The following is a 23,449-nucleotide window of genomic DNA, read 5'->3' on the forward strand; positions in this document are numbered from 1 at the left end:
CTTCATTCAATCAGCTAAGACCGGCCCATTTTTCAATCTTATTAATTTTAAATTATGGTAATTAGCAACTAAAACATAAATGATTATATTTGGATCAACATTGAGTTTGGGAGATGCTGATTACCTTTTTAAAACTGTTTCTTTTCCTTGTTAAATTGGAACTTTAACATTGGGCACGTATCTTTCTTTCGTCCTTGGGTTAAAAGTTGCTGGATCAATTAATAATACACGCCAACACAAATCAATTGGTGAGAAAGTTTCTATTCTAATCCTCGCAACAATCAAAAGGAAAAAACCAATAATGGCATGGCCCTCCTCCATTTTACAAAAACAAACAGCATCTAAGAAAAAAGTATTTTCCGCATCCAAACACCCCCATAAACATTTTCTTTTACCGACTGCCATCACAAAAATAAATAAATAATTAATTAATTATATTACCAAAAAACAAACAAAAGGCTGAATTTAATTAATAAAAACGCGCGTCTGAGGATTCAACCGGAAAAGACAACCCAATGCTTTAGCTACGAAATGAACCACGCGTTGTCAGTGCATTTGGGCATGACATTTTATTTTGGTTATTTATTTATTTATCATATTTTCATAATTTTATTATTAGAGCTATATGTAACGCCCACAACACCCCCACGAGCTTAATTTACATTTACAAAGCTTAGCTGCTCAGCTGCACTTCTACTTCTTCTTCTTCCACCTCCTTCCATTATTCCCATTATTCCCATTATCCTTGTCCTCTCTCTCTCTCTCTCTCTCTGCAACTCCCACGTTTCAATTTTATCTTCTTCCTCTTCTTCTTTGAATTTGAACATTTTGTTTAATTCACATGGCACTTGAGACTTTGCTACTCAAGGTAAAGACAGCCATATCCCACAGCTTCGACGCTGTGCGGACCTCAACCCACCCACACCCAAACAAACCCATACGCAAATCAAACGTTGGCGTTTTGGCCTTCGAGATCGCCGGCCTCATGTCCAAGCTCATCCACCTCTGGCAGGCCCTCTCTGACAAGAACATGATCCGTCTCCACAACGACTCCATCTCCCTCGAAGGTGTTCGCAAAATTGTCTCAAACGACGACGCTTTCCTCCTCGCCCTCGCCTGCGCCGAGCTCGTCGAGAATCTTCGCATCCTCGCCACCGCCATCTCCAGCCTAAGCACCAAATGCCAGGACCCCAACCTCCGAGCCTTCCACCGCCTCTTCCTCGACTTCGCCGACTCGGGTCGCGATCCGTACAATTGGGTAATCGGGTTTAAGGAAATGGATACTAAAAACGTCAAGAAACTCGAGAGGTACGTCACCGTGACGTCCACTCTGTACAGAGAGATGGACGAGCTTTCTGTGCTCGAAAGCGGGCTGAGCAAAGCTTGGAAATACAATGAGTGCGAGACCAATCAATCGTCGTCTTCGATGAGCAGCAAAGAGCAGAAGATCGTCGATCTCCAGCAGAAGATCGTGTGGCAGAGGCAAGAGGTGAAGTATTTAAAGGACAGATCTTTGTGGAGCCGAAGCTTCGATACGGTCACTTGGGTTCTTGCGAGGTCCATTTTCAGTGTTCTTGCGAGGACAAAGCTTGTTTTCGGCATAGGACAATGCCCGCCTTCATCTTTGCCTCGCAGTCTTTCAGCTTCCGCTACCGTCTACCCATCCGATCAGACGACGTGTCGTTTCGTGTCCGGGCCATTGAAGCCCGCAAAATCTCATCATCATCAAGAGAATGTTATTGATAATCTCAAGGATTTGGAAAATATTGGGTTTTTCGAGTCCAACTCGAAGCTCCTAAAGCCTCCACCAAGTACTTTAGGCGCGGCGGCTTTGGCGCTTCACTACGCCAACTTGATCATAGTGATGGAGAAGATGATCAAGTTTCCACAAATGGTTGGTGTGGATGCGAGGGACGATTTGTATTCGATGCTGCCGAGTAGTATCCGATCGTCGTTGAGGGCTCGATTGAGAGGGGTCGGGTTTTCGGCGAGTGATCCGGTGCTGGCCGGAGAGTGGAGGGAGGCTCTGGGGAGAATCTTGGGGTGGTTGTCTCCATTGGCTCATAATATGATAAAGTGGCAAAGTGAGAGGAGCTTTGAGCAACAAAACTTGGTGCCTAAAACAAACGTCATGCTTCTTCAAACTCTGTTTTTTGCAAACAAGGACAAGACTGAAGCTGCCATAACTGAGCTGCTCGTGGGATTGAATTATATTTGCAGGTTTGAGAGGGAGATGACCGCTAAGGCCCTGTTTGAATGCAACAATTCCATTAATGGGTTGCTCAATTCGCAGAGTTCTAGCTAGCTAGCAAATTATTAAGCACAAAGTACACCAGCAAACTCTTTTTTTTTTTTTTTTGGGTTTTACGTGTAGTTTCTATTTTGGATTTCAATTTTGGTTTCTGAAAGTTTTCATCATGGTTGATTTTGAATTGAGCTGAGAGTTTTAGATCTTCGGGGTTTGTTTTGTATCCAACCCTCGTTTGTATATGTGAAATAAATAGATACATGTAAATGATTTGTTTCTCGAAGAAATTTGTCCTAAACAAAAGCAGGGACTTTTGAGTGTTATATATATATATTCTGATTATAGTTCATGCATGATATATTATAATGTGAAAACATACTTTGTACCAATATAATAAAAAAAATCTCAAAATCGGTTTTTTTTTTTTTTTTGAAGATTTTTTTTATTGAGAATGACGATAATATACTAAACTCACACATAAAATATGAATGCCAGGACTCCAACCTAGAAACTTGGATGGAGGGCAAATATGCAAATACTCCAAATCTCTAAATGGTTTTAGATATTGAATTGATTGGGTTCTTTATATTTTAATTAATTAGCGCACAGGGAATCTTGTAACACTATTTTATAATCATTATTGGCCAAGACTACGTTTTTCTACTTAAATTCAAATCAAATTTATTCAAATGAATGCTAATGGGACACTTGGGATTGGGACTACATAGTTTATTATATAAAACCTCCACTTAAACTCATGAATTAGTAATCTAGCCTTTTTAATCTTCGGTTACAGAATAATCTAGCCTTTTTAATCTTACATATATTGGCATTGGGCCCCAGCAACAACCATTAATTTGAATTGATGCAAGCAATTGAATCATGTAAATCATCTAAATCTAATGGACAACAATACGCATGTGCTATGTGAGTCAAAGACTTTATCTTTGCCTTTCGGCCGGGCCTTAAACAGTATACAACTAAAAACCAAACATACAAATTCAAATGTGAGGGAATATAAAAGATAAAGTCTTCTTTGATCCTCCAGCACTCAAATAATTGTTTTTTTTATTATATATATATAAAATTTTATTGGCCTTTAACTACTGGTGCTCGCTTGTAATAAGCTAATGGCATCTTGCTTATAATAGAATATATAGTGAAATTCATAATGCAAGGCCCCACATAATAAAATATATTATAGATTCTTCGTTGACAAGCCTATGAGGATAGTTTATTGGGTATTAAGTGAGTATTTTAGTATTTTAAAAAATTATTACATGATTAAAAAGAAGAAAAAGAAAAAAGATTTGTATAAATAACAAACAAACATGGTGGCTACTGAGGGACGTGGCCTCGAGGGCACTTGTTATCTAAAAGCCCATTAACTTCAGGCCCAAGTGTTAATTAAAAGCCCATTAATGTCAGGCCCAATATGTTTTTAGTATTAAATACTAATTCATTTTTTACTAGAGCTAAAATCAGATTTCAGTATTTTCAATCATCCCACCCAATTAATTAGAACAAGTTTGTTTGTCTCAAATAAAATCAAAAGGAAAATAATTACAAGACATGACCGGAGTTACTGAACTAATCCACGAGGACATGAAAATGGAGAGGGAGGGAAGGGAGCAGGTGCTCCTAATCTATTAGAAGATGGTACAGTTAGAATGAAAATGTTAGTTGCAAGTTTCTAACGCACCAACATATCCATCAAACCTCAATATAAAGACACGGTGCAACCGCCGAAATAGTGGACAAGGAATTGATGGCGGCAAACTCCAACAAGAAGCATCCAAGGGAACCGCCGGCAGTTCCATTTCTATGGGAAGAAAGGCCGGGAATACCTAAAAAAGACTGGAAACCACCAGTGGTTTCTTCAAATAATTCATTTCCAGCTCCCCCCATCGTCAAGCTTGTTGCCTCGGTTCCATTCAAATGGGAAGAAAAGCCAGGAACACCACTACCATCTTTCTCAGAACCAACATTGGAATCAGCATGTCCCTCCTCCCTACCACTTCAGCTTATCACTTTTCCATCACCTCCAATTAGTTCTCACCAGTATGATTATGATGGTGAGAACGAAGATTATGGTGATGATATTAGTGGAAATGGTGATGGAGAAGATGGAGCACCAAGTATGTTTAATTTGGAGCTTGAAGCATTCGATTTCGAAACAGATGATTCATTTATCTCAGCTCCTGCTCTCCTAGCAAACTGTCTTGTTCCATCAATGGCAATTTCCACTGCTGTTCCAGCAGACAAAAGCACACCAACAGAAGATAAGAGTGCTTGGCCTGAGACACCTTCCTCACCGGCCTCAGAAGCAGGCAGCAGTACAAGCAGCTATGCAACTGGAGTTTCAAGCCTGGTGGGGGCTTCGTTTTTGGAATGCCTCTTTCCAATGATTCCTGCCAATTCCGGATTTCTTGAAAAAATTGGCCAATCAGGCAACAGCTCTCTTACTCCACCAGAACCAAAGAGTGCACATTTTGATCGTGAAAGTAACGGCAGTGCCATTGTATGGAGGCCAAAAACACTCGGAGAGCTGATAATGATGAGTCGTAAGGGTAGTTACAGGAGGAAAGCTGTTCAAATGAGAAAACACAATCTATCAAAGGTAAATCTCCATTCTTGCTCCTACTTTCACTTTGTTTCCCAAAATATTTCAGTTACCAAGCTATTACAGAACAAATGATTCTACCGAACATTAGTTTGATATAGATTGAAAACAGGAAAGGGAAATATTATATATATATATATATGTATATATATATGAACAAAGATTTCATAAACAACTGCTACTCTTGCCTGAATGCATGAATGACAGGAACTCGTGGAGAATAGAGCTTTTGGATGCTGCATCTTTGGACCTGGCATCAAGATGATAGAAGGATTGTACAGCAAGAGGAAGAACTTGCCAACACTTAAACTGGTCTGAAGAAAAATTGTTGCTTAATGTTGAAACTCAACTTGCATTCAGTCCTCTCCATCTAGTCCGTCCTCCAGACGATTTTAGTTTTCACTTCGGGTTTGAGCATATAGATTACTCAACAACTATAGGTCCAAAATCTACTAAATATCATATTATGCAAATACCTCAAGAGAGCTACGCTTGAATGTATGTTTAACTTCAATATCTAATCTGTCATTATCCACAGCATATCCCTCTTCTCGAGTGCTATAACAGCTTCTTCGTATGGAGAAACGCCTTATGCACCCAAAAAGCTATAATGCCACAAAATTTTGTAGTATTTCAACTAACTGGACGACTTAATTGTTTCAGTAACTTTTCGGATTCGGTCTATAACTACAGGAACATCCTCTGGGGTCAAAGTAGTAAAACAACATCTGAACCATCCAGGTTCTATGCAGTGGCAGGCTGACCCAGGAGTCACATTGATCTTGGCAATGTTCAACAGCTTATCCCATAACTCGAGCTCCCCTTTCTCACCATAAGAGCGAATTAATCCACTCATATCAGCCCAACAGTATAAGCCAGCACTGCTCTTTGCACACTTGATTCCTAATTGTTGCAAACCAGCCACAAATAATTCAGATATACTTTGTATCCTCCTTTTGTTGATCTCTAGGTATTCCTGAATGAATCTTGCATCCGAGAGCATCGAAATAATGAGCCGCTGGGTAAGAGAAGAAATGGGAGAAAATCTTGTTAACCTTTTAGCAGCAGTCAAAACACTCTCATTATATGAATATAAAACCCCAATCCTAAACCCTGGAATAGATAGGTCTTTTGATAGCCCATATATTATGTGAACCCTGTTCTTGTCAAAATCTTTGGTGTCAATAATTTCTGCCATGCTTACAAACTCCTCACTTCCATACATAGACCCAGCAAATATTTCATCAGAAATGATATGGATGTTCTTCTCTTGGGCAAAGTCTAAAAGACTGCACAGTGTTTCCCGTGAAAGTAAATTACCAACGGGATTCGAAGGGTTAGAAATGAGAACTCCCTGCACTTTTACTCCTCGTTTTCTAGCCTGATTGTATGCTTGTTCAAGAACAGTTATATTTAAAGCGAAGTTGTCAGTGCTGCGACAGTGAACGGGAATCAGCTCCACTCCTGCTCGCCATCTTATATCCCTGTGAAAACTGCAGATTGTTTTTCTAATTAACTACCACAGAAGATTTGTTAACATGATTATGACAGTAAAATTGATTTTTCTCCATTAATTAGAACAATTAGTTCTAGCAATATAAAGTTTCAACATGAGAATGACAAATATTACCCAGGATAATAAGGTGTAGGAACGAGAAATGCATTTCCATGGTCTGCTAAGCAGAAGCTTAATATCTCAACTGCAGGGGTTGCACCAGATGTTAACACTATTTGTGATGGGTCAAATGACACTGATTTTCGCATAACCTGAGACATGAAACTTGCCATAGCCTGCAAAGTCGAAACAAAACAAAAAGAAAAACAAACATTAGAAACACTGCAATTCTTCAGAAATACAAGACACAATTACAATTGCAACACAGATTGTAAATTAACCAACTGAACTTAAATCAAAAGAGAGAATATAGCGTATTATGGTTTATCATAAAATTTGACTAAATCATCCAAAAATGTTATAGAGATTAGAAAAAGCCATACCACTTTGAGCTCAGTCATTCCATCGAACGGCTGGTACGCCGCAATCCCACTTATGCTCAAATCACCACCGTCGTCTCCGAAAATTGATTGCGTCAAATTCTCCGTAATCCATTTCTCAATCAAATCCAAACACAGCTACAACCACATACAGAAAAAAAAAAAAACAAAAAACAAAAAAGAAACAAAATTTACATAAAACTTTATTCTGAAAGCATATATTAGTATGACAACCAAGAACACACAAGCAACCAAAACTCTCACCCTGTTCTCGGACAACCCCAGCTGAATAACCCCATTCGGATTGTCCACCCTATCGTACGGGTCCTCCAAAACCCTATCCAACCCGATATAATACGGGGAGTCGTTTGGCTTCGCAATCCAACTCGCCCGGGAGGATACCCGTACCCGCCCCATGGATCCACGGGTGGACAAGTTGGACCGCGACGAGGTTCTCTGGAGCTCGGCGATGTTCGAGGAGGAGTGGGATGGGGAAGGAGGGCTGGATGGGGGTTTGGAGGGACGGTGTCGTTTTAGGTAGAGCTGGAGGAAGTAGAAGAGAGCACAGGGGATAAGAGAGCCGAGGATAAGGCCACCTCTGCCTTGGACGACGCCTTGGAGTGGCACTATCAGTCTCATTGCGGTGGCTCCGGCGGGCTTCTTTTGGGTCGGATCGGTGTCGAGTTAGCGGGGTTGGGTCATGGGCTATGGCGTTGGCCGTTGGTTGGTGTGGTTTGGTTACTTGGAGGGAGTAAGCTGCGGGGGAAGAAGTGTGTTTTGCTTCCAGAAACTTTGGTTTGTTTATCATTGCATTCGCACCTGGCTGGTGTGTAAGTTTTACTAGAATACCCTCGTCAATTAATGATAGAAAGGAATTACGCATTTCATTTTTTTAGGCATGTGCAAAATTCAATTCAAATTTGATTGAATTTCAGATTAGGATGATAGCTAATTTTAGTTTCTTTCTGGTGTATTTTTATTTAATTCATGTTATATGTTGGATTGAACCGATTCGGTCTAGTTATAATTGAATTGGACTTACATACGTAATTGGATCGAATTAGGTTATGAATTCCAATTAAATTGAATGTAAATCCTTCAAAATAGGTTGGATTGGAATCGATACACCCCCCCTAATTTTTATATTTGAGATGTAATTTTGTGTTACTACAGAACATTTAATTTCATTAAACTAAATTCATATATACAATGTCCTACATGGTTATTATGTGATTAATTATTGAAGGGGGTGGAATAATTTTTCAATTGGCAGGGGTTCATGGCACCCTACCACATAAAAATGGTGGTAGTTTGTTTGTTTGTTAGTTTTGAAAGGAGAGTTGGGTCGGTGTTCATGGAAAACCGGAGGCAACCTCTTGGCTTTCTTAAGGCTAAGTCTTATCCTAGTTGGTGAAAATGGTTGGCTGGTCTTACTCGTTGACAACAAGTCTCATGAATTAGTTATTAGTCAAGGGAATGGATGAGCCAAAACGCAGCCTTATCACACCACTTTCAGTAAGCATGTTCATTGTCAAATTGAACATTATGCTATTATTTCAATAAAGCCAAAAGACAAGGTTGAAATTTTATTGGGTTAAGACTTAAAGATAGCTGGTGCAAGCCAGAAAGTCGTCTGCAACCTAACAAAAAATATGCAAAGAGAACACTGTAAACTGTTCATATAAGCCTATATAGAGCACAAATCGTACAGATAGTTTGTGCATGTGTGGTTACAGAGCAAATTCAATTGCCGTTGGGTTTTGGCATGATTTGATACTGCCCAATTAGGCAGGAAAGATATGGCAGAGTCAGTTGTATGCTTTGTGATCGAGAAACTAGTTTCACTACTCATCAGCACAGAAGCAAAACTTTCTGGAGACGTACGCAAAGAAGTTGGCTGCATAAGAGATGAGCTCGAGAGCATCCGATCATTCCTCAAGGATGGAGATGCTAAGGAAGCGGTAGAAGGAGAGATGGATGACAGTATCAAAACTTGGGTTGGACAAATAAGGGAGGCAATAAGTGAAGATGAGGTCCTTGGTCTACAATCCATTTCAACTCCACCCCAATTTATCCGGCTTCTCTACTTGAAAGGGCATTTAGAGAAGTTGCGAAGCTGGATTTCGCAGCTTCATCACCTCGTCAAGCTACAGATTTTTTGGTCAAGGTTGAGAGATTCCCCATTGAAAGCCTTTCAAAACCTTCCTCATTTGTTGGAGCTTGGGTTCTCATACAAGGCATATGATGGTGTGCAGCTGCATTTTGAGGGAGACTTTTAGAAACTCAGGGTGTTAAAACTCAAGGACTTGAAGGGTTTAAGTTCATTGATTATAGACAATGGGGTTATGCCTGATCTCCAAGAGCTACAAATAGGGCCTTCCCCACAACTGAAGGAGGTGCCCTCTGGCATCCACCATCTGAGAAATCTAACAACTCTTAGATTTGTTGACATGCCAAAACAATTCCCAGGACATATGGATCCAAATAATGGCCAACATTATTGGGTTGTTTAGTATATACAAGATGTTCTGTTTAGTTACAAGTTTGGACCAAGATGTGGAGTATTTGAAACTCACACCCTGCGTGATTCCAGCTTGTGAAAATGCATCCTAATCCCAGAATACCCCACACCTCATAAGGCTCAAATACAATCATTGATATCTTTGTTTACATTGTCTCTGTTATCCTTTATTATTATTAACTTTTATTGTCACTTTTGAAGTATGGTGACGAATAGCGTTTTTGTTGGCTTCTGTTTTGCTCATCACCAGTTTCACTCAACCAAGTCAAATTATATCCTAAGCATCTTCACCACAGAAACAAGCATTGTGCTCCTTATCGGTTGTACGTAAGAATTCGTCGGACAAAAAGCTTCATGGCAAGCCTATCACTGATCAGGGGTGGTTGTTTGTCAGTTTTCAAAGGAGATTTGGGTGGGTCTTCATTGAAAACCAGAGGAAACCCATTGGCCTTTTCAAGGAAATTAAGCAATGCAACAAGTCAATTCTACTGGTTAGATATGATTACAAAATAGCAACTTGTCAGTTGTTATGAAAGTCTATTATGCCCCCGAAGAAGAGAAGGTCAAAATTTCCTTGGTTCAAGATAAGCCAGCACCAATCAGAAATTCGTCTGCAAACTCAACCAAAAAGCACACGAAGAAAAAATTACAAACTGTTCATCTATTAAGACTCTCCTTAACAACGGTTTTTTCCAAGCTCCAAGCAAAAGATCAACACAAGCATATTTTGACCACAATTACATATAGTGTGTGCATGTACACAGCAAAAGATGGCAGAAGAAATTGTATGCTTTGTCATTACCACAGAAGCAAAACTTTCAAGAGATGTATGCACTGAAGTTGGCTTCATCAAGGATGAGCTCGAGAGCATCCGATCATTCCTCAAGGATGCAGATGCCAAAGCAGTTGTGCAAGGGGAGATGGTGAATAAACAGTATCAGAACTTGGGTCAAACAAGTAAGGGAAGCAGCTTATTACATAGAAGATGTAATTGATGAATATTTGCTTCGCATCACCCGGCATCATTCAAGAAAATGGGTACGATATATATATAAATAGTATGACCATTCTTGCAATTAGGTGTCACGTGTCAAAATAGTATACCGCTCGGCTATACTATAGACCCTTCTTCCGTGTCAAAATCGGTATAGCCGTCCGACTATACTATTAATTAAAAAAATAAAAAAACCCAGTATAGCAGAACGACTATACTATATATATAAAAAATGACCCCCACGTTTCAAAATAAGTATAGCCGGTCGGCTATACTATTTTTAAAAAAAATTAAAAACCGAGTATAGCCGACCGGCTATAATATTTATATATATAAAGAAAAAACCGAGTATAGCCGGTCGGCTATACTATATATATAAAGACGACCCTCCTTGCGATAAGGCCCTCTGCCTTGGACGACGCCTTGGAGTGGCACTATCAGTCTCATTGCGGTGCCTCCAGCGGGCTTCTTTTGGGTCGGGTCGGCGTCGGGTTCGCGGGTTTGGGTCATGGGCTATGGCGTTGGCCGTTGGTGTGGCTTTAGCTACAAGTCTGGGACAAAATTTGGCATATATGAGAATTTCTTCAAAATCCCAAATTGTTGACTACAGGCTCTCTGTTCTTCTTCATTATTGTTAATTGTTGTTAATGATTAGTGTTAATAATAATTGTTCTTCTTTATGATTAAGTATATGAGAATGAATCAAAATGTTGATATGTTTAAGCAAGAACAACTATCAACAAAGAAAAGAGAAGGACAGTGTTTGGCTCTTCATGCAGCGGCCATCATCAATTCAATTCATTGGGAAAAGTAATAAGACTTGCCACCACAACAGTTAAATATTATAAAATCTTACCATTTTTCATCACAGAAGAGCCAAGCATTGTTCTTGTTTGTTGGACTGTTGGACAAGACCTCTTTCGAACCATTCCACTTCAAGCTGTCTAACAGTGCGGCAAAAATCCAATCTCCTCAAGTTACTGTCTTTGATTTTGATTTTGATTTTTAAATGAGAAAGTAAATATGAATTTATTAAAATTTTAAAAAAAAATTGGAACTTTGAGAGATTTTTTTTTCTCTTATCAATCCAGTGAGCCAAACTCTCCCAATCTCCCTTCAAGTGCATCCAAGTTCCATTCACGTAGGAGACAATTTTGAGGCAATCTAATATAATACTCCCCCTCTCATTTCCTAACGGATGACCAAAAAAATATATAATACTATAAAAATTCAAGATATATTTTTTGGTACAGAAAAATTCAAGATATTTATCTGTTGAAATACAAGGATAGTTACTATAAATAAAAAAAGGAAATACATTTTAAAAAAGATTATTGAAATTGGCTTACGAAGGTTGAGGTGGGGGCCCATGATAACCAAGTAGTGGGCCTGGGCCCACAAGTTCAAAATTTTGGACCGTAGCATGTCCCAAAGTTCGGCGCTAAAAAAAGGTTCCTCAACCTCCTCCTGTCATCGTCTCTTTCCTTTCTTGCTGCTGAGTTTGTTTTCTTAAACCAGCCCGAAATTTTCGCACCAAAACAAAAAAGTCAAGAAATTCAATTTCTTCCTTCACAAATCACAGCAGTCAATTAGGGTTTCAAATTTCATAATCAAACATTACATATATAACCCCACCTCTCTCTCTCTCTCTCTAAATTCTGATTTCCCGGGAAATTTTTCAACCCAAACATCACAAGTCCGCTGTCTAAGTTTCTGAGAAAAGGAGAATCAGCAAAAGGAGAATAAAAATTATATCTTTGTAATATCAAAGTAATTAAATTTTACGCATGGAATTCATTGGTTCATTTGCCTGAAACGAGGTTTAGAGAGAGAAAAAGAGAGAGAAATGGGCGCAGAAATGCAGGATTTTATGAGGGAAGCTTACGAGGGCGATGAAATTGATTTGGACTACGAGTTCGATGCGCCTAAGTTCTACGATTTCACTCAGCCCGATTCCGATTTGGAGGCCACGGAAGCCGAAGACTGGTTCCGATTCGCCGGAAGTTATCCGCCTTCGCGTAAGCGATTTAGAGAAACATTTGTTTGTTATTTTGCTTCATCATATTCCCAAACAATGAATTTGGATCATCTTCAATCAAGACCGTTTCAATTGACGATCGTTTTCTGCAATTTGATTTCAATATCTACGTGTTTGGTTAATTATGCATCTTAATTACTATTAATTTTGTATTGTTTTCTTTGTAACAATTTTGGATGCAAGTAGATTAATTTCTTACTTGTATTGATTTGAGTGCTTTACAAAAGTCTACCACTAACTCTCTGTTTTTCTTTCTTAATTTTTTGTTAATTTTTTTAGCTTTCATTATAAAATTGTTGATGAATTGGCAAAAAGACATTCCTGTGGAACCTGTAAAAGTCTCTGCTGAATCCAAAGATGTTGAAGGCATTAGAGACAGTGATTCAAATAATTGCATGGAAGCTGAGGTCTCTGCAGCAGTAGATGAGAATAACAGAGGTACATGTTAATATTAGTTTTACTAAATATCAATTTTATTCTTCCTTATGATCTCATTTCTTATGATTAACAAGGCATGATATTGTTTCTTACTGTTCTTTTGTATGTTCATGTTTCCACGTTATTAGAATTTTCTAATCACATGGCTCAAGATACTCAAAACCCTAAAACAAACTCCCCAGCCAAGTCACCGCCTCTATCAAGGATTTCAACTTTGATGAAACCCACAGCAAGTCAGTTGGCCAAGCAAAATCATCGTCGAGAACCTCACATGAACCGGTTATCGAGGAGGTGCTAATTTTTTTTCCCTCTATTGTCATCTCCATTGGCAAAATTGCCTTGCCTTTTCTTTATTTATAAATCACATTTTGCAGTATTCAAAGGTGACACTGTATCATCATGTCCTACCAAAGATTGGTAAGACAAGATTGCCATTTACCAGATTGTACATAAAGTTGGTGAAGCATTTTTCGTTTCGTTTACTGGGGACACGTACTTTTTCAAATTTGATGATGTTTCTTTTGTGGATGATCTCTTATTCTTATTGATTGGTGTTTTATTACTCTATTTCTTCCATTTTCGACTCTTGATTACACAGGTTTGGGAAGAAGCTTGAGAAAGCTGATGTTAATTCACAGAAATCTCCTTCTAGTGATACCCGTTGTACTAAAAGACAGAAGTTGGAGGCTGGCTATTTACGCAAGGTGCACTAACTCTTTTTTATTTGGTAGTTTGGCATCTTTGGTTTGATCTTTGTTGAGGTCTGGAGAGCGTACATGTAGTCTTTTTCCTCAAATTGGTTCTTTATCTTCTGTATACCAGAGGCGTATATGCATGCAATTATGATACATATGAAGTTCAATAGTGATCAATCTTCTAAATGAATTTCTGAAGGGCCCTTATAATTTTGTGAAGCAGGTTGCTGAACTTAAGCATCAACCTTTTTGGTTGCACAAGGTGCCAATAAAGGTAATATACATACATACTGCATTGAGGTGTTTGCTGTTCGTAATTAAAAAAACAAAAAAGCAGAAGATTTTGTGCTTGAGATACGAAGAGATTTTGTTTTCATACCAAATAAGAAAAAAATAGTTTTTCGTGGTGCAATGCAGGTTGGAGGTGATGTTATCACAGTAAATGCTAGACCTAAAGTAACCATTCCTAGAGAACCGAATTTGGAAACGGCACATAGAGCACAAAGACGTAGGTACATTCACTTCTTGCTTGATTTTCATAAAATATTTGGGTTTGATACATGAAGGTCTCCCTAATGAGCTGTTGGGCCATCTTTTACACTATGATTTTCAGGTATAAGGTTAATGCCAAACCAGGAGAACAAGCAAAAGCAAGTTCCTATTCCTTTGAACTCCTATTGAATAGAAAAAATAAAAGTTTGCGCTTCAAGTGAATAGTATTTGAAAGAAAAATCAATACTCTTTTGTGATCTTTCATTTCTTTGATATTGGCCTCTGCAGATTCTCAAGGCTTCTCCATTGCCTACCCCTAAAAAGAGCACGGTATCAGCAACAGAGTTTCAGGTTATCATAAAACATTTTACTAAGTGACTTGAGGTATCAAATTCCTTTCATAATATTCTTAACAGTTCTTTGTTTGATTGCTATCAGGTGTTTAACCTCAGGACATCGGCAAGAGCTTATGCAATGCAACAGACATTTAATAACGTAACCCTCCAAAACTTGTTCCATTATTTGGATGTGAACTTTCTTTCTCCACTCTCTCATCATGACATAATAATCTTTTAATTGCAGGTGACAAATGCACCTAATTCTAATGAAAATACAGAGATTAAAGGGTAACTATCTTTGCTTTCAGAGCTTGTCAATTTTGAAGCTAAAACCTATAAACGAATGTATCCTCTCTGTATATAGTTTTACCTTGCACCTACACTTGATCCAAGAGTTTTATCAAGTTTAGTTTTGAACACACGGTTAGGCATCAGTTTTACCACCTTGGTGAATTGTAAATTCCATTGTTTATCATCTTCAAGCAGCTATTATTAGAAACTTTACAGAGTAATCTTAATTGAGATGTATTGTTGCTATCTTAATGTCGTTCTTACTCTTTTGCACAGGCCAACCTTTGGCTATGCCTTAACACAAGAGAAAAGTGGAACGGTTTACAAATGCACAGCTTGCTCTATTAAAAAGAAGGTAATCTAAATCTGTGTATGCATTTACATTACGGGCTTTGAATTAAGCTTCTCATTGCCGAGGTTAATGTACTGACAAAGTCTTTACGCATATCAGCAAAATTCAAAAATAAAAGACAAACCTTGTTTTGAACCAAGTTTTAAAACCATGCTTTAACTGTTCCTTAGGAATTCAAGTTTGCAATTGACAAGAGGTTTCTAAAGGAGCCACCAACAGATTTATTTAGTAAGGTACGATCTGATCTAAATGTCTTTGGATATAATTGTATAAATGTAAAAATTGAGAAATCTATGTTTAACTCCTCTTCACGGTCTATCTTGACATGATTGCCAGCTCTCCCTTGCATCTGAAGCCCAGAACAATGCAAAACCTCAGTCCAAAAGTGCCTTTGCCTGCTAAGGTTTTAACCTCTTCCAAAACGTCGTCTGTAAAGCCAAAAAGAAAACAGACCAAGCCCCTTTCATCGACAACTCTGAGGTACAATATCAGCCTTTCACAATGTTCCTAATGAGAATAGTTTCTGGCCCATTAAATTTTCCGAAGAAGCACAAGACTATCCAAGTTTTAGATACATCAAAATCATATATCTGACTTAATTGAATGCTTCTTTCTACACACCGCTCATAGACCATCAAATTGTTGAAGATGGCAAATGTGGTCAAAGAAGCATCATTTTGCCAATGATTTGAGGTTGGGTATTCTAATTTTCTGCTGTTATGTTGTGAACGTTACGAGCATGTACCTACAGGTTCACTTTGTTATGAAATTATGAAAGAAAAAAAGGGAACAAATATTGAATGTCTTAAATTCCCATTCATGAAAAGAACATTTTTTTTGTTCATTTTTGAGAGAGAAAGGCCCCCTCGTCTTTTGGTTATGGTGCTGAAACCGAGAAATAGAGATTAAACTGTGACATTGAAAAACCCCCGTGTCTTTTGTGTAAAAATTAATTTGGATGTTTTTTTCAGCAAAGACTGAAAGCTCTGAGCGACCATAAATTCTCGTGAACCCGTTTTCAGAAATCAAATGGCTTCAGACATTCAACCAAATCTTCGTGGATACTTTCACGACAGTGAAATAATTAACCAACCAGTTGTACACCAGAACACAATCTGACATCAGGGATTTCTTTTCTTTTCCCTTGTCTGATGATGAGCATATCAGCAAAATAAGCCGTCATAAAATTTTACAATTTTTCAATCTTCTTATACGACATGGTTACAAAAGACCTATGCCACAGTTGCAACTTCAAAAAGCTGTCTCGTTAGGACATATATATATATATTGAATTCATCTGCTAGAGCAAGGCACTTGACCCATCTGAACCAAAATTGGGACTTTCCTTATCCCACTCTTCAAAGCATTGCAAACAAAAGGGGCAAGAAACTTCAAAGCGTGTTCTTAGATATAACTTCACCAAACCGTTCAAACCACTGAGCATCAGATGAATTACTCTCTTGCTGAACAGGATGGTGTTGTTGCTGTTGGGGCGGTTGCTGCTGCTGCAATTTTGGTTGCTGTTGTCCCTTGTCAACCGCAAATTTAGCATAGTCAATGCCCTTCAAAACAGAACAATGTTTTGTGGGAGGTGCAGGAAGGAGGGAGACTAAAACCCGTGCAACCTCATCCATGGTTGGTCTCTCAATAGGGTTTCGCTTGAGGCACAGCAGAGCAAGTTGGAAGGTCTTCCTGACATGAGATAAATCCATGCAAGTAACAGAGACCTCTGGGTCAACAGTCTCCATTACTGTATTTGTATCTGCCTTCAATAATATCTGAGCGACATACATACCCCAATGTTAGTTTAATAACAATGCCACCAAAGTAGAACAAACATCAATCACAGAGTAATACAGAAACGTACCAATTGATGCAAGTTGGATTCCTTGTCCACAGCCTTTTTCCCAGTTAGTAGCTCAAGAAGCACAACCCCAAAGCTATACACATCAGATTTTTCAGTGAGCCGAGAAGTTCGAGCATATTCAGGATCAATGTAGCCAATTGTTCCAAGAACATAAGTTGATGCGTGGGTCTTTGCAGCTGGGATGCTTTTTGCAATTCCAAAATCAGAGAGATGAGCCACGAAATTCTCATCCAGCAGGATGTTAGAAGATTTAACATCCCTGTGAATAATTCGGGGGTTACAATCATGGTGAAGATAAGCAAGTCCCTGTGCAGCTCCAACTGCTATTTTCAACCTTGTTTCCCAATCAAGTTTAACCTTCTTTGCCGGTCCTGTCACGAACGTTGGCAAAAGAATCAGCAATTGACAATTAATCTCAGCATATTCTAGACTCAAATTGTACTTGGAGATATCACATGACAATATAACCTTAAACTTCAAAAGTATTCTGACAGAAATAAGCAACAAGGACAGTTAAGCAAGGCTAACCATGAAGCAGATCCCACAGAGATCCGTTCTCCATATAGTCATAGAACAAGAGATTTCCATGTGGTGACAGTGAATACCCATGCAAGCTAACAAGATTTCTATGCTTGATACTGCCAATGGTTTCAAGTTCAGTCTCAAACTCCCGCATGTTGTCTGGATACCGATTGTAGATTCGCTTAATTGCCATTGGTCGGGAATTCTTCAGTACACACTTGTACACTGTGCTAGAAGCACCATACCCTATAATATACTTCTCATTGAGATTCTCAGTAATTCTCATTATATCATCAAAGGTGTGTATGGCCATATCCATGTGAAGGATTACAAGTGTAGGAGGACCTGGAAAGAAAATCAAATGTTAATTAGGTTGGAGAACGAAAATACAAACGGGAATCTTAATTTAAAAATACAAAGGGTTTACATGCCTTGCCCACTTTTGCTAGATCCCATGACTAACTGCTTTGCTTGGTTGGATTTGTAAACCGCAACTATTACCACGGATAATACTGTGATGAAGCCCAATGTCATACAAACAACTGCTGTTCTGGAGAATATAGCTGAGAGTAGAAGTCAGAAGGATAATTTGTTAAATTTGGATGAAACCTAGATGTTCGTGACATGCCTTACATTCCATTAGCACAAAATAACGGGAAATAGTTAAAATTTACCCCTGGATTTTGCAGCACAAGGTCTGCATATTGATCCCAACCAGTCGCCACACAACAATGGGTTTCCAATAAAGCTGAAATACAAAACATTATTACCACAAGCAAATATTTAAAAAAGGAATTAACCACATCTTTTCCACCACCAACCTGTCCGGTGAAAAACGTGAAAAGTTCCTCATGGGAGGTATATCACCAGATAAATTATTGTACGAGAAATTCCTGAAATTGTGATGAAACGAATTCAAGAAGGGTTTAGGATATACAAGAATGAAAATGGGAAAGATTCAAGAAACAGAACTCACAAGGTGGCAAGACTGAAACAATTGGTCAGCTGATCAGGTATCCTCCCATGCAAGTTGTTATTATTAAGTATCCTACCATAATATGGCACAAAATAGAATTAATATGACAATATGTGAAACATGAAAATTGGGACATGACATGATGAAGCGGGAAAGAGCTTACAATGCCGCAAGGTTCTGCAACTGACCCAATTCTGCTGGGATACTTCCAGAAAGATTGTTAAAAGACATGTCACTGTAAGACATTCATTAAGGTACGGACATATCAGGTGGGCAAAGATTTCATCTATAAAAGTCATAATTACAAAATAGTCCTAATTACTTACATAATTTGAACACTCCTAAGGTTCCCAAATTCTGCTGGCAAAGAACCATCAAGATGATTATCACTCAAATTTCTGCAAGTACACAAATCAAGAGTCAGGTTCCACAAACAATGAACCTATATAGGAAGTACTTAATGAAGTAAACTTACAAGGTGAGAAGGTGCTCAAGATCACCAACAGAAGCTGGAACAGGGCCTGAAAAATTATTCCTAGACAGATCCCTGGAAAAATGTGACAATAGTCACTCAAATCTGCATTAAAAGCTTGAGGCAACAAAACACGACACCTAGAAACTTACAGTGTGTCAAGATTGATGATGCGTCCCAACTCAATAGCTATTCTATCACTAAAATAGTTTGACGACAAATTCCTGCAGGTCCAATAAATTTAATACTATCAATTTACAAGCAAGAACAATTGAACCCCTAGTGATAAACAAAGTTCAAAACAGCAGAACTCACAGATAAGTTAAACTCTGCAGATTGCGGAATGCCAGAGGGATAGACCCAGTCAAGTGGTTCCCATGTACATTGCTAAAATAAAATCAACAATCAATAAACATGAAACTCAATCAATATGCATAACATCACTGAAGCTCGATTAAAGTCAGAAATCAGATATCATACAATTGATTCAATGCCGTGCAGGAACTGATTTCATGTGGAATGGGACCTTCCAGTTCATTGTTGGCAAGATTCCTGACGCATAACATGCACGTCAGTAAAAGTAAAACTGGGATTACCAACAGGAATGGTGACAATAAATACTCACAACTCAAACAACTGCTGCAGCTTCCCAAGTTCAGCAGGAATTGTACCGAGCAATTTGTTGTCATTCAATTGTCTGCAGGTAAGAGTTGTAAAGCAAATTCAGTCAGAGAGATTTAACTATTACATCTATAGGTTTGTATCATATAAGGCTACTTACAAATAGCTAAGTTTAGACATATTGCCAAGCTCAGGAGGAATTGGCCCTGTCAACTTGTTGCCATGGAGATATCTGGAATAACAAACGTGTTAAGACAAAATACTGCAGCATTCAAGGTGACATTATCCCTCAAAGCAAGCCGAGCTTACAGTTTCCCTGTGTAGGATAAATTGCCAAGTATTGGTGGGATTGGCCCTACCAGTTCATTCTCACTCAAATCCCTGGAAGACAAATGGGAAATTAAAAAGCAAATTAACTCTCTACTAAGGAAAAATAATACTGCTGCAAAAATACTACTGGAATAAAATCCTAAAAGTTCAATTAAGCTCACTTACAGAACAGCAAGGGCCTGCATTAGACCAATCACCTCAGGGATTTTTCCCGTCAATCTATTCCCTTGAAGCGACCTAACAAAAGTACTATAACCTTAATACCTAAACAAAAAAGGGTTTATAACCTCTTCTTCAAATAAGTCCACAACATCTACAACTGACAAAAGCCATAAAACTTACAGCGTAGCTACTTGTAAAAATCCAATGTTATATGGGATTCCACCTGTTATCTGATTATATGATATATCCCTGTAGTTCCAACACATAAACCATAACAAAATTTTCATACAAAAGATTGAGTTATTTTTTGTAGGCGAGGGAGAACTAGAAAATTTTAAAGACAACTTACAGGATCTCAAAGCTTGTACAGTTGCCAATGTTGTTGGGGATCGGGCCAGTCAAATTATTGCCTCTAACATCACTGTTGGACAAAAGAATTAAAAAAAAGTTAATAACAGGAACAAAATAATAGAGAAGGAATGACATAAAAAATAGTTGAATTTAGGTTGTGTCACTTACAAATACCACAAGCCCGTCAATTGACACATATCTGGTGACAGTGATCCAGTCAAAGAGTTTCCACGCAATCCACTGTAAAGTCATTTTCAACCAAAAGAATCAGAAATGCTGAGGCCTCTGTAGCATATATACTACAGCCTTGCTACAAATTATCATATAATAACCACAACCAATAAATTTGAATCAGTGTAAATTGAAATCTTGAGTGTGACAATGTTTATGGCACTTACAGGTACTGCAGCACTTCATTCCAATATATTAGCCTAGGAATCTCACCAGTAAGCTGATTCCGAGCAAGATCACTTCAATTGCCAAACCATCATACCCAAAGATAAACATATTATTAGTCCAAATGTCATGTGGAAACATATTTAAGCACAACAATTGTCGGAAACTGAATTTTTCTATATAATATAACAAGCTTTTAAGGGTATAGCATAAGGGTAAAGCAGAGAACCCACAGAGTTTTTAGGTTCGGAATTTGGGTTAGAGTTGTAGGGATAGGACCAGTCAACTGATTGTTCTTCAAATTCCTGCATAAATAGAATCAGATTAGTTTGTAGGAGCTTTTATGAATCTTACTGGCACTCCATGATTATATCACTTACAAAAGCTCCAGCTTCTTAAGCTTGGAAACGGAGAAAGGTACGTCTCCATACAGGAAATTATCAGATAAATCCCTGCAGTTTCAACACAAACTACTCAGCGAAACCAGAACAGAAACAGACTCCAAGGACAAATATCGAAAAGGTTAAACATCAAGGATAAATCTTACAAATGCATAAGAGAAGCACAGTTGCCAATCTCATCCGGTATTTGACCAGTAAGCTTATTCCCCTGCAAGTCACTACCATTTATAAATACAGAAAAGTCAATCAAAAACCGTTCAATGTTATTGCACCAAAAAATTAAAAGAAAATATACATGGTATCAAAAGAACTGAAACATACATGGATTGTAAGTTCCCCAAATCTCCAATGGCTGGTGAAATCTCTCCACCCAGGTTCAAATTGGACAGGTTCCTTCAAACAACAAACAAAAGAATATTAGACCCATCAAATATGCAAAACCAAATACTGCAGCAAACGATTAAAGGGTTCAGAGAGAGAGAGAACCCACAAAGAGGCAACAGAGAGGGTGACATTGTCACAGAAAACTCCTCGCCAAGAACAGAAATCTTCATCATGGGCATCGTTCCAGTCGAGTAACACGTTGGCTACATTACTGAATGAAGCCTTAATTGACATCAACGCTTTTCCTGTGCACCCAAATAAAATATTCCAGGTAAATTAATAAGACTATTTAATAATACCCAGCTATAGGATAAAAAAATTAAATAATTTCAATTTAAATAGTATAATAATTCAGACGCTAGAGTTGAGTATTCCAAGTTCAACCCAAAACACAATAATTGAAACTTGGAAGCACTGATAGGGTGTGGCTTGTTGGTTATAGCGTTCGGCTGCTGAGAAAATGTGGGAACAGAATGGCATAACTCAACGGACTAAAAATAGAGTGCAACGCTGACCAGAGTCCATTTTCCGAACAGCATAACGTTCAAAAAACATAAAAACAATGTTTTTCATGTGTTCAGTTCTGGTTGTTTCCTCCGTTTTCTCGGCAACCAAACGAAAATCCAAGGAAAAGAGATAGACTTTTGAGCATGAAAGCCGAAAGAGAAGCAGCAAGAGAGAGAGAGAGAGAGAGAGAGAGAGAGAGAGCTACCTTCATCGTTGAGTGGGGAAGCAAAGGGAAAGAGAAGCGGAAGCAAAGCTAGTCCGACGCAGAAGACAACCCTTTCCTCCATCCTCCACAAACTAAAACTCCAATGGCAAAAAACCCAGAAAAGAGAGACGTAAAAGAAAGAAAAGGAAAATGGGGAATGAACAGAAAAGCAAGATGAGCTAAGCTCTGGGTTCTTCAACCTCACACATAATACCACCAACAGAAAGAGAGAGAAGCAGAGGGAGCAGACGTTTGGCGTGAAGTGTAAGGCAGACTGAGGGAGTGTTATGAAGAGAGAGAATTGAATTCTTCAGTCTCTCTCTCTTTCTCTGTCTGGCTCACTCTGCGTGTTTTGAGAAAGAGGTGTGTGTATGTATGTAGTGTACAAACGGCGGTGAAGCGACGTTAGTGATGAGACTCAGAGACTGTAAAAAAGCAAACGGCAGCGGCCGTCATTCGTACCAAGCGTTTTCCAAAGCTCATGCATTTTTCGACACCTATTTCTATTATCACTGTATATATTTATTACACATTTGTAAATTGACCAACTTGCCCTCCTCCCTCTCACTCTTCGTCCCACTCTCTGCCTATGGAGCGTGGGATGAAGGGCAGCGAAGACTGGGTCATATGGTTTGGTTTGGTTTTGGTGTTTCTGGTTTGGTTTCAGATGAGAGAGGAAGAGTTTTATTGCCATTCTGGTGTCTTTTATGCTTCCAAGGAATTTTGGCTTTTTGTCTTGTTTGTTGCTTGTCTCATAAAGAAAGAAATGACTTGCTTCTTTTTTCTTGGTTTGAGTTTAATTGTTTTCTCTCTTCTTTTTTTTAGGTTTTGCTTTTGGGTAAAAACTTTGTAATTATTTAAGTACATGTATACAATCAAATCAATAGCCAAGATGACAAAAGGGAAAATCCTCTTTGGTTTCTGGCTTTGTTCAGCCTTTTGTGCAACAAAACCAGCTTCAAACAATGACGACTTCCTTTCCAAGAAATCCCAGATTTATATGTATTTGGTCCACTTACCACTGCAATCTGCCTTGGGCCCAAAATGTTGACATATAGACTTGGTTTGAAAAAATAATAATTGAATCCTTTCAATAACACAATGAGACATAAAAGAATTATCATACCTGTGATTGCGTTATTAATATGAGATAACGAAAATTCCAATATAGTTGACCACCCAAAGCCAAAACCTTCTTCTTCTCAATAATGAAGCTATTATCATGGAAAT

At 38.4% G+C, this 23,449-nt stretch overlaps 5 protein-coding genes across 6 annotated transcripts; 3 read left to right on the plus strand and 2 right to left on the minus strand.

Annotated features, from left to right (window-relative positions):
• Positions 1-667: 667 nt before the first annotated feature.
• Positions 668-2,601, plus strand: LOC117617163. Its single transcript, XM_034346444.1, has one exon. The coding sequence runs from the start codon at positions 842-844 to the stop codon at positions 2,303-2,305; it is 1,464 nt and encodes a 487-aa protein (XP_034202335.1). The 5' UTR covers positions 668-841; the 3' UTR covers positions 2,306-2,601.
• A 1,177-nt stretch (positions 2,602-3,778) lies between these two features.
• Positions 3,779-5,245, plus strand: LOC117619065. The gene is made up of 2 exons (XM_034348888.1): positions 3,779-4,868; positions 5,079-5,245. The coding sequence occupies exons 1-2, from the start codon at positions 4,017-4,019 to the stop codon at positions 5,187-5,189; spliced, it is 963 nt and encodes a 320-aa protein (XP_034204779.1). The 5' UTR covers positions 3,779-4,016; the 3' UTR covers positions 5,190-5,245.
• Positions 5,060-7,645, minus strand: LOC117619064 (probable aminotransferase ACS12). Its single transcript, XM_034348887.1, has 4 exons — positions 7,131-7,645; positions 6,870-7,004; positions 6,502-6,662; positions 5,060-6,364 (listed from the first exon to the last, which is right to left on the minus strand). The coding sequence occupies exons 1-4, from the start codon at positions 7,503-7,505 to the stop codon at positions 5,509-5,511; spliced, it is 1,527 nt and encodes a 508-aa protein (XP_034204778.1). The 5' UTR covers positions 7,506-7,645; the 3' UTR covers positions 5,060-5,508.
• Positions 7,646-11,890: 4,245 nt separating this feature from the next.
• LOC117618501 lies at positions 11,891-15,841 on the plus strand. Of its 2 annotated transcripts, none has more exons than XM_034348059.1 (13): positions 11,891-12,399; positions 12,699-12,857; positions 12,986-13,148; positions 13,456-13,561; positions 13,773-13,826; positions 13,970-14,064; positions 14,166-14,202; positions 14,333-14,395; positions 14,483-14,539; positions 14,627-14,670; positions 14,950-15,028; positions 15,196-15,258; positions 15,362-15,841. In XM_034348059.1, the coding sequence occupies exons 1-13, from the start codon at positions 12,228-12,230 to the stop codon at positions 15,425-15,427; spliced, it is 1,158 nt and encodes a 385-aa protein (XP_034203950.1). In that variant the 5' UTR covers positions 11,891-12,227; the 3' UTR covers positions 15,428-15,841. The 2 variants fall into 2 exon arrangements, with proteins under 2 accessions (XP_034203950.1, XP_034203951.1); XM_034348060.1 differs by having other exon boundaries at positions 13,776-13,826.
• A 226-nt stretch (positions 15,842-16,067) lies between these two features.
• LOC117618500 (LRR receptor-like serine/threonine-protein kinase ERL1) lies at positions 16,068-22,547 on the minus strand. The gene is made up of 27 exons (XM_034348058.1): positions 22,220-22,547; positions 21,614-21,752; positions 21,445-21,516; positions 21,270-21,341; positions 21,103-21,174; positions 20,956-21,027; positions 20,725-20,796; positions 20,495-20,566; positions 20,325-20,396; positions 20,156-20,224; positions 19,979-20,050; positions 19,793-19,864; positions 19,644-19,715; positions 19,488-19,559; positions 19,343-19,414; positions 19,178-19,249; positions 19,015-19,086; positions 18,866-18,937; positions 18,717-18,788; positions 18,554-18,625; positions 18,391-18,462; positions 18,236-18,307; positions 18,089-18,162; positions 17,846-17,977; positions 17,421-17,759; positions 16,893-17,263; positions 16,068-16,803 (listed from the first exon to the last, which is right to left on the minus strand). Exons 1-27 carry the CDS (start codon positions 22,299-22,301, stop codon positions 16,417-16,419), a joined length of 2,961 nt encoding a protein of 986 aa, XP_034203949.1. The 5' UTR covers positions 22,302-22,547; the 3' UTR covers positions 16,068-16,416.
• Positions 22,548-23,449: the final 902 nt, after the last annotated feature.

The sequence above is a fragment of the Prunus dulcis genome, chromosome 2 (genome assembly GCF_902201215.1).
Source record: "Prunus dulcis chromosome 2, ALMONDv2, whole genome shotgun sequence".
NCBI classification, from domain to species: Eukaryota; Viridiplantae; Streptophyta; class Magnoliopsida; order Rosales; family Rosaceae; genus Prunus; species Prunus dulcis.

Bases quoted from the DNA above. Each gene is read 5' to 3' on its own strand.
- LOC117619064 (XM_034348887.1), bottom strand. From the start codon at position 7,505: ATGAGACTGATAGTGCCACTCCAAGGCGTCGTCCAAGGCAGAGGTGGC. The intron at 7,005-7,130 runs GTGAGAGTTTTG...ATGTGGTTGTAG, and splicing joins TGGGGTTGTCCGAGAACAGG to CTGTGTTTGGATTTGATTGA. The intron at 6,663-6,869 runs GTATGGCTTTTT...TCGACTTTGCAG, and splicing joins GAATGACTGAGCTCAAAGTG to GCTATGGCAAGTTTCATGTC.
- LOC117618500 (XM_034348058.1), bottom strand. From the start codon at position 22,301: ATGGAGGAAAGGGTTGTCTTCTGCGTCGGACTAGCTTTGCTTCCGCTT. The intron at 19,560-19,643 runs GTAAGTAGCCTT...TCTTACCTGCAG, and splicing joins ATGTCTAAACTTAGCTATTT to ACAATTGAATGACAACAAAT. The intron at 19,087-19,177 runs GTGAGTTCTGCT...TTGGACCTGCAG, and splicing joins CTGCAGAGTTTAACTTATCT to GAATTTGTCGTCAAACTATT.
- LOC117619065 (XM_034348888.1), top strand. From the start codon at position 4,017: ATGGCGGCAAACTCCAACAAGAAGCATCCAAGGGAACCGCCGGCAGTT. The intron at 4,869-5,078 runs GTAAATCTCCAT...CATGAATGACAG, and splicing joins GAAAACACAATCTATCAAAG to GAACTCGTGGAGAATAGAGC.
- LOC117617163 (XM_034346444.1), top strand. From the start codon at position 842: ATGGCACTTGAGACTTTGCTACTCAAGGTAAAGACAGCCATATCCCAC.
- LOC117618501 (XM_034348059.1), top strand. From the start codon at position 12,228: ATGGGCGCAGAAATGCAGGATTTTATGAGGGAAGCTTACGAGGGCGAT. The intron at 13,149-13,455 runs GTGCTAATTTTT...TTGATTACACAG, and splicing joins ATGAACCGGTTATCGAGGAG to GTTTGGGAAGAAGCTTGAGA. The intron at 14,065-14,165 runs GTACATTCACTT...TATGATTTTCAG, and splicing joins CATAGAGCACAAAGACGTAG to GTATAAGGTTAATGCCAAAC.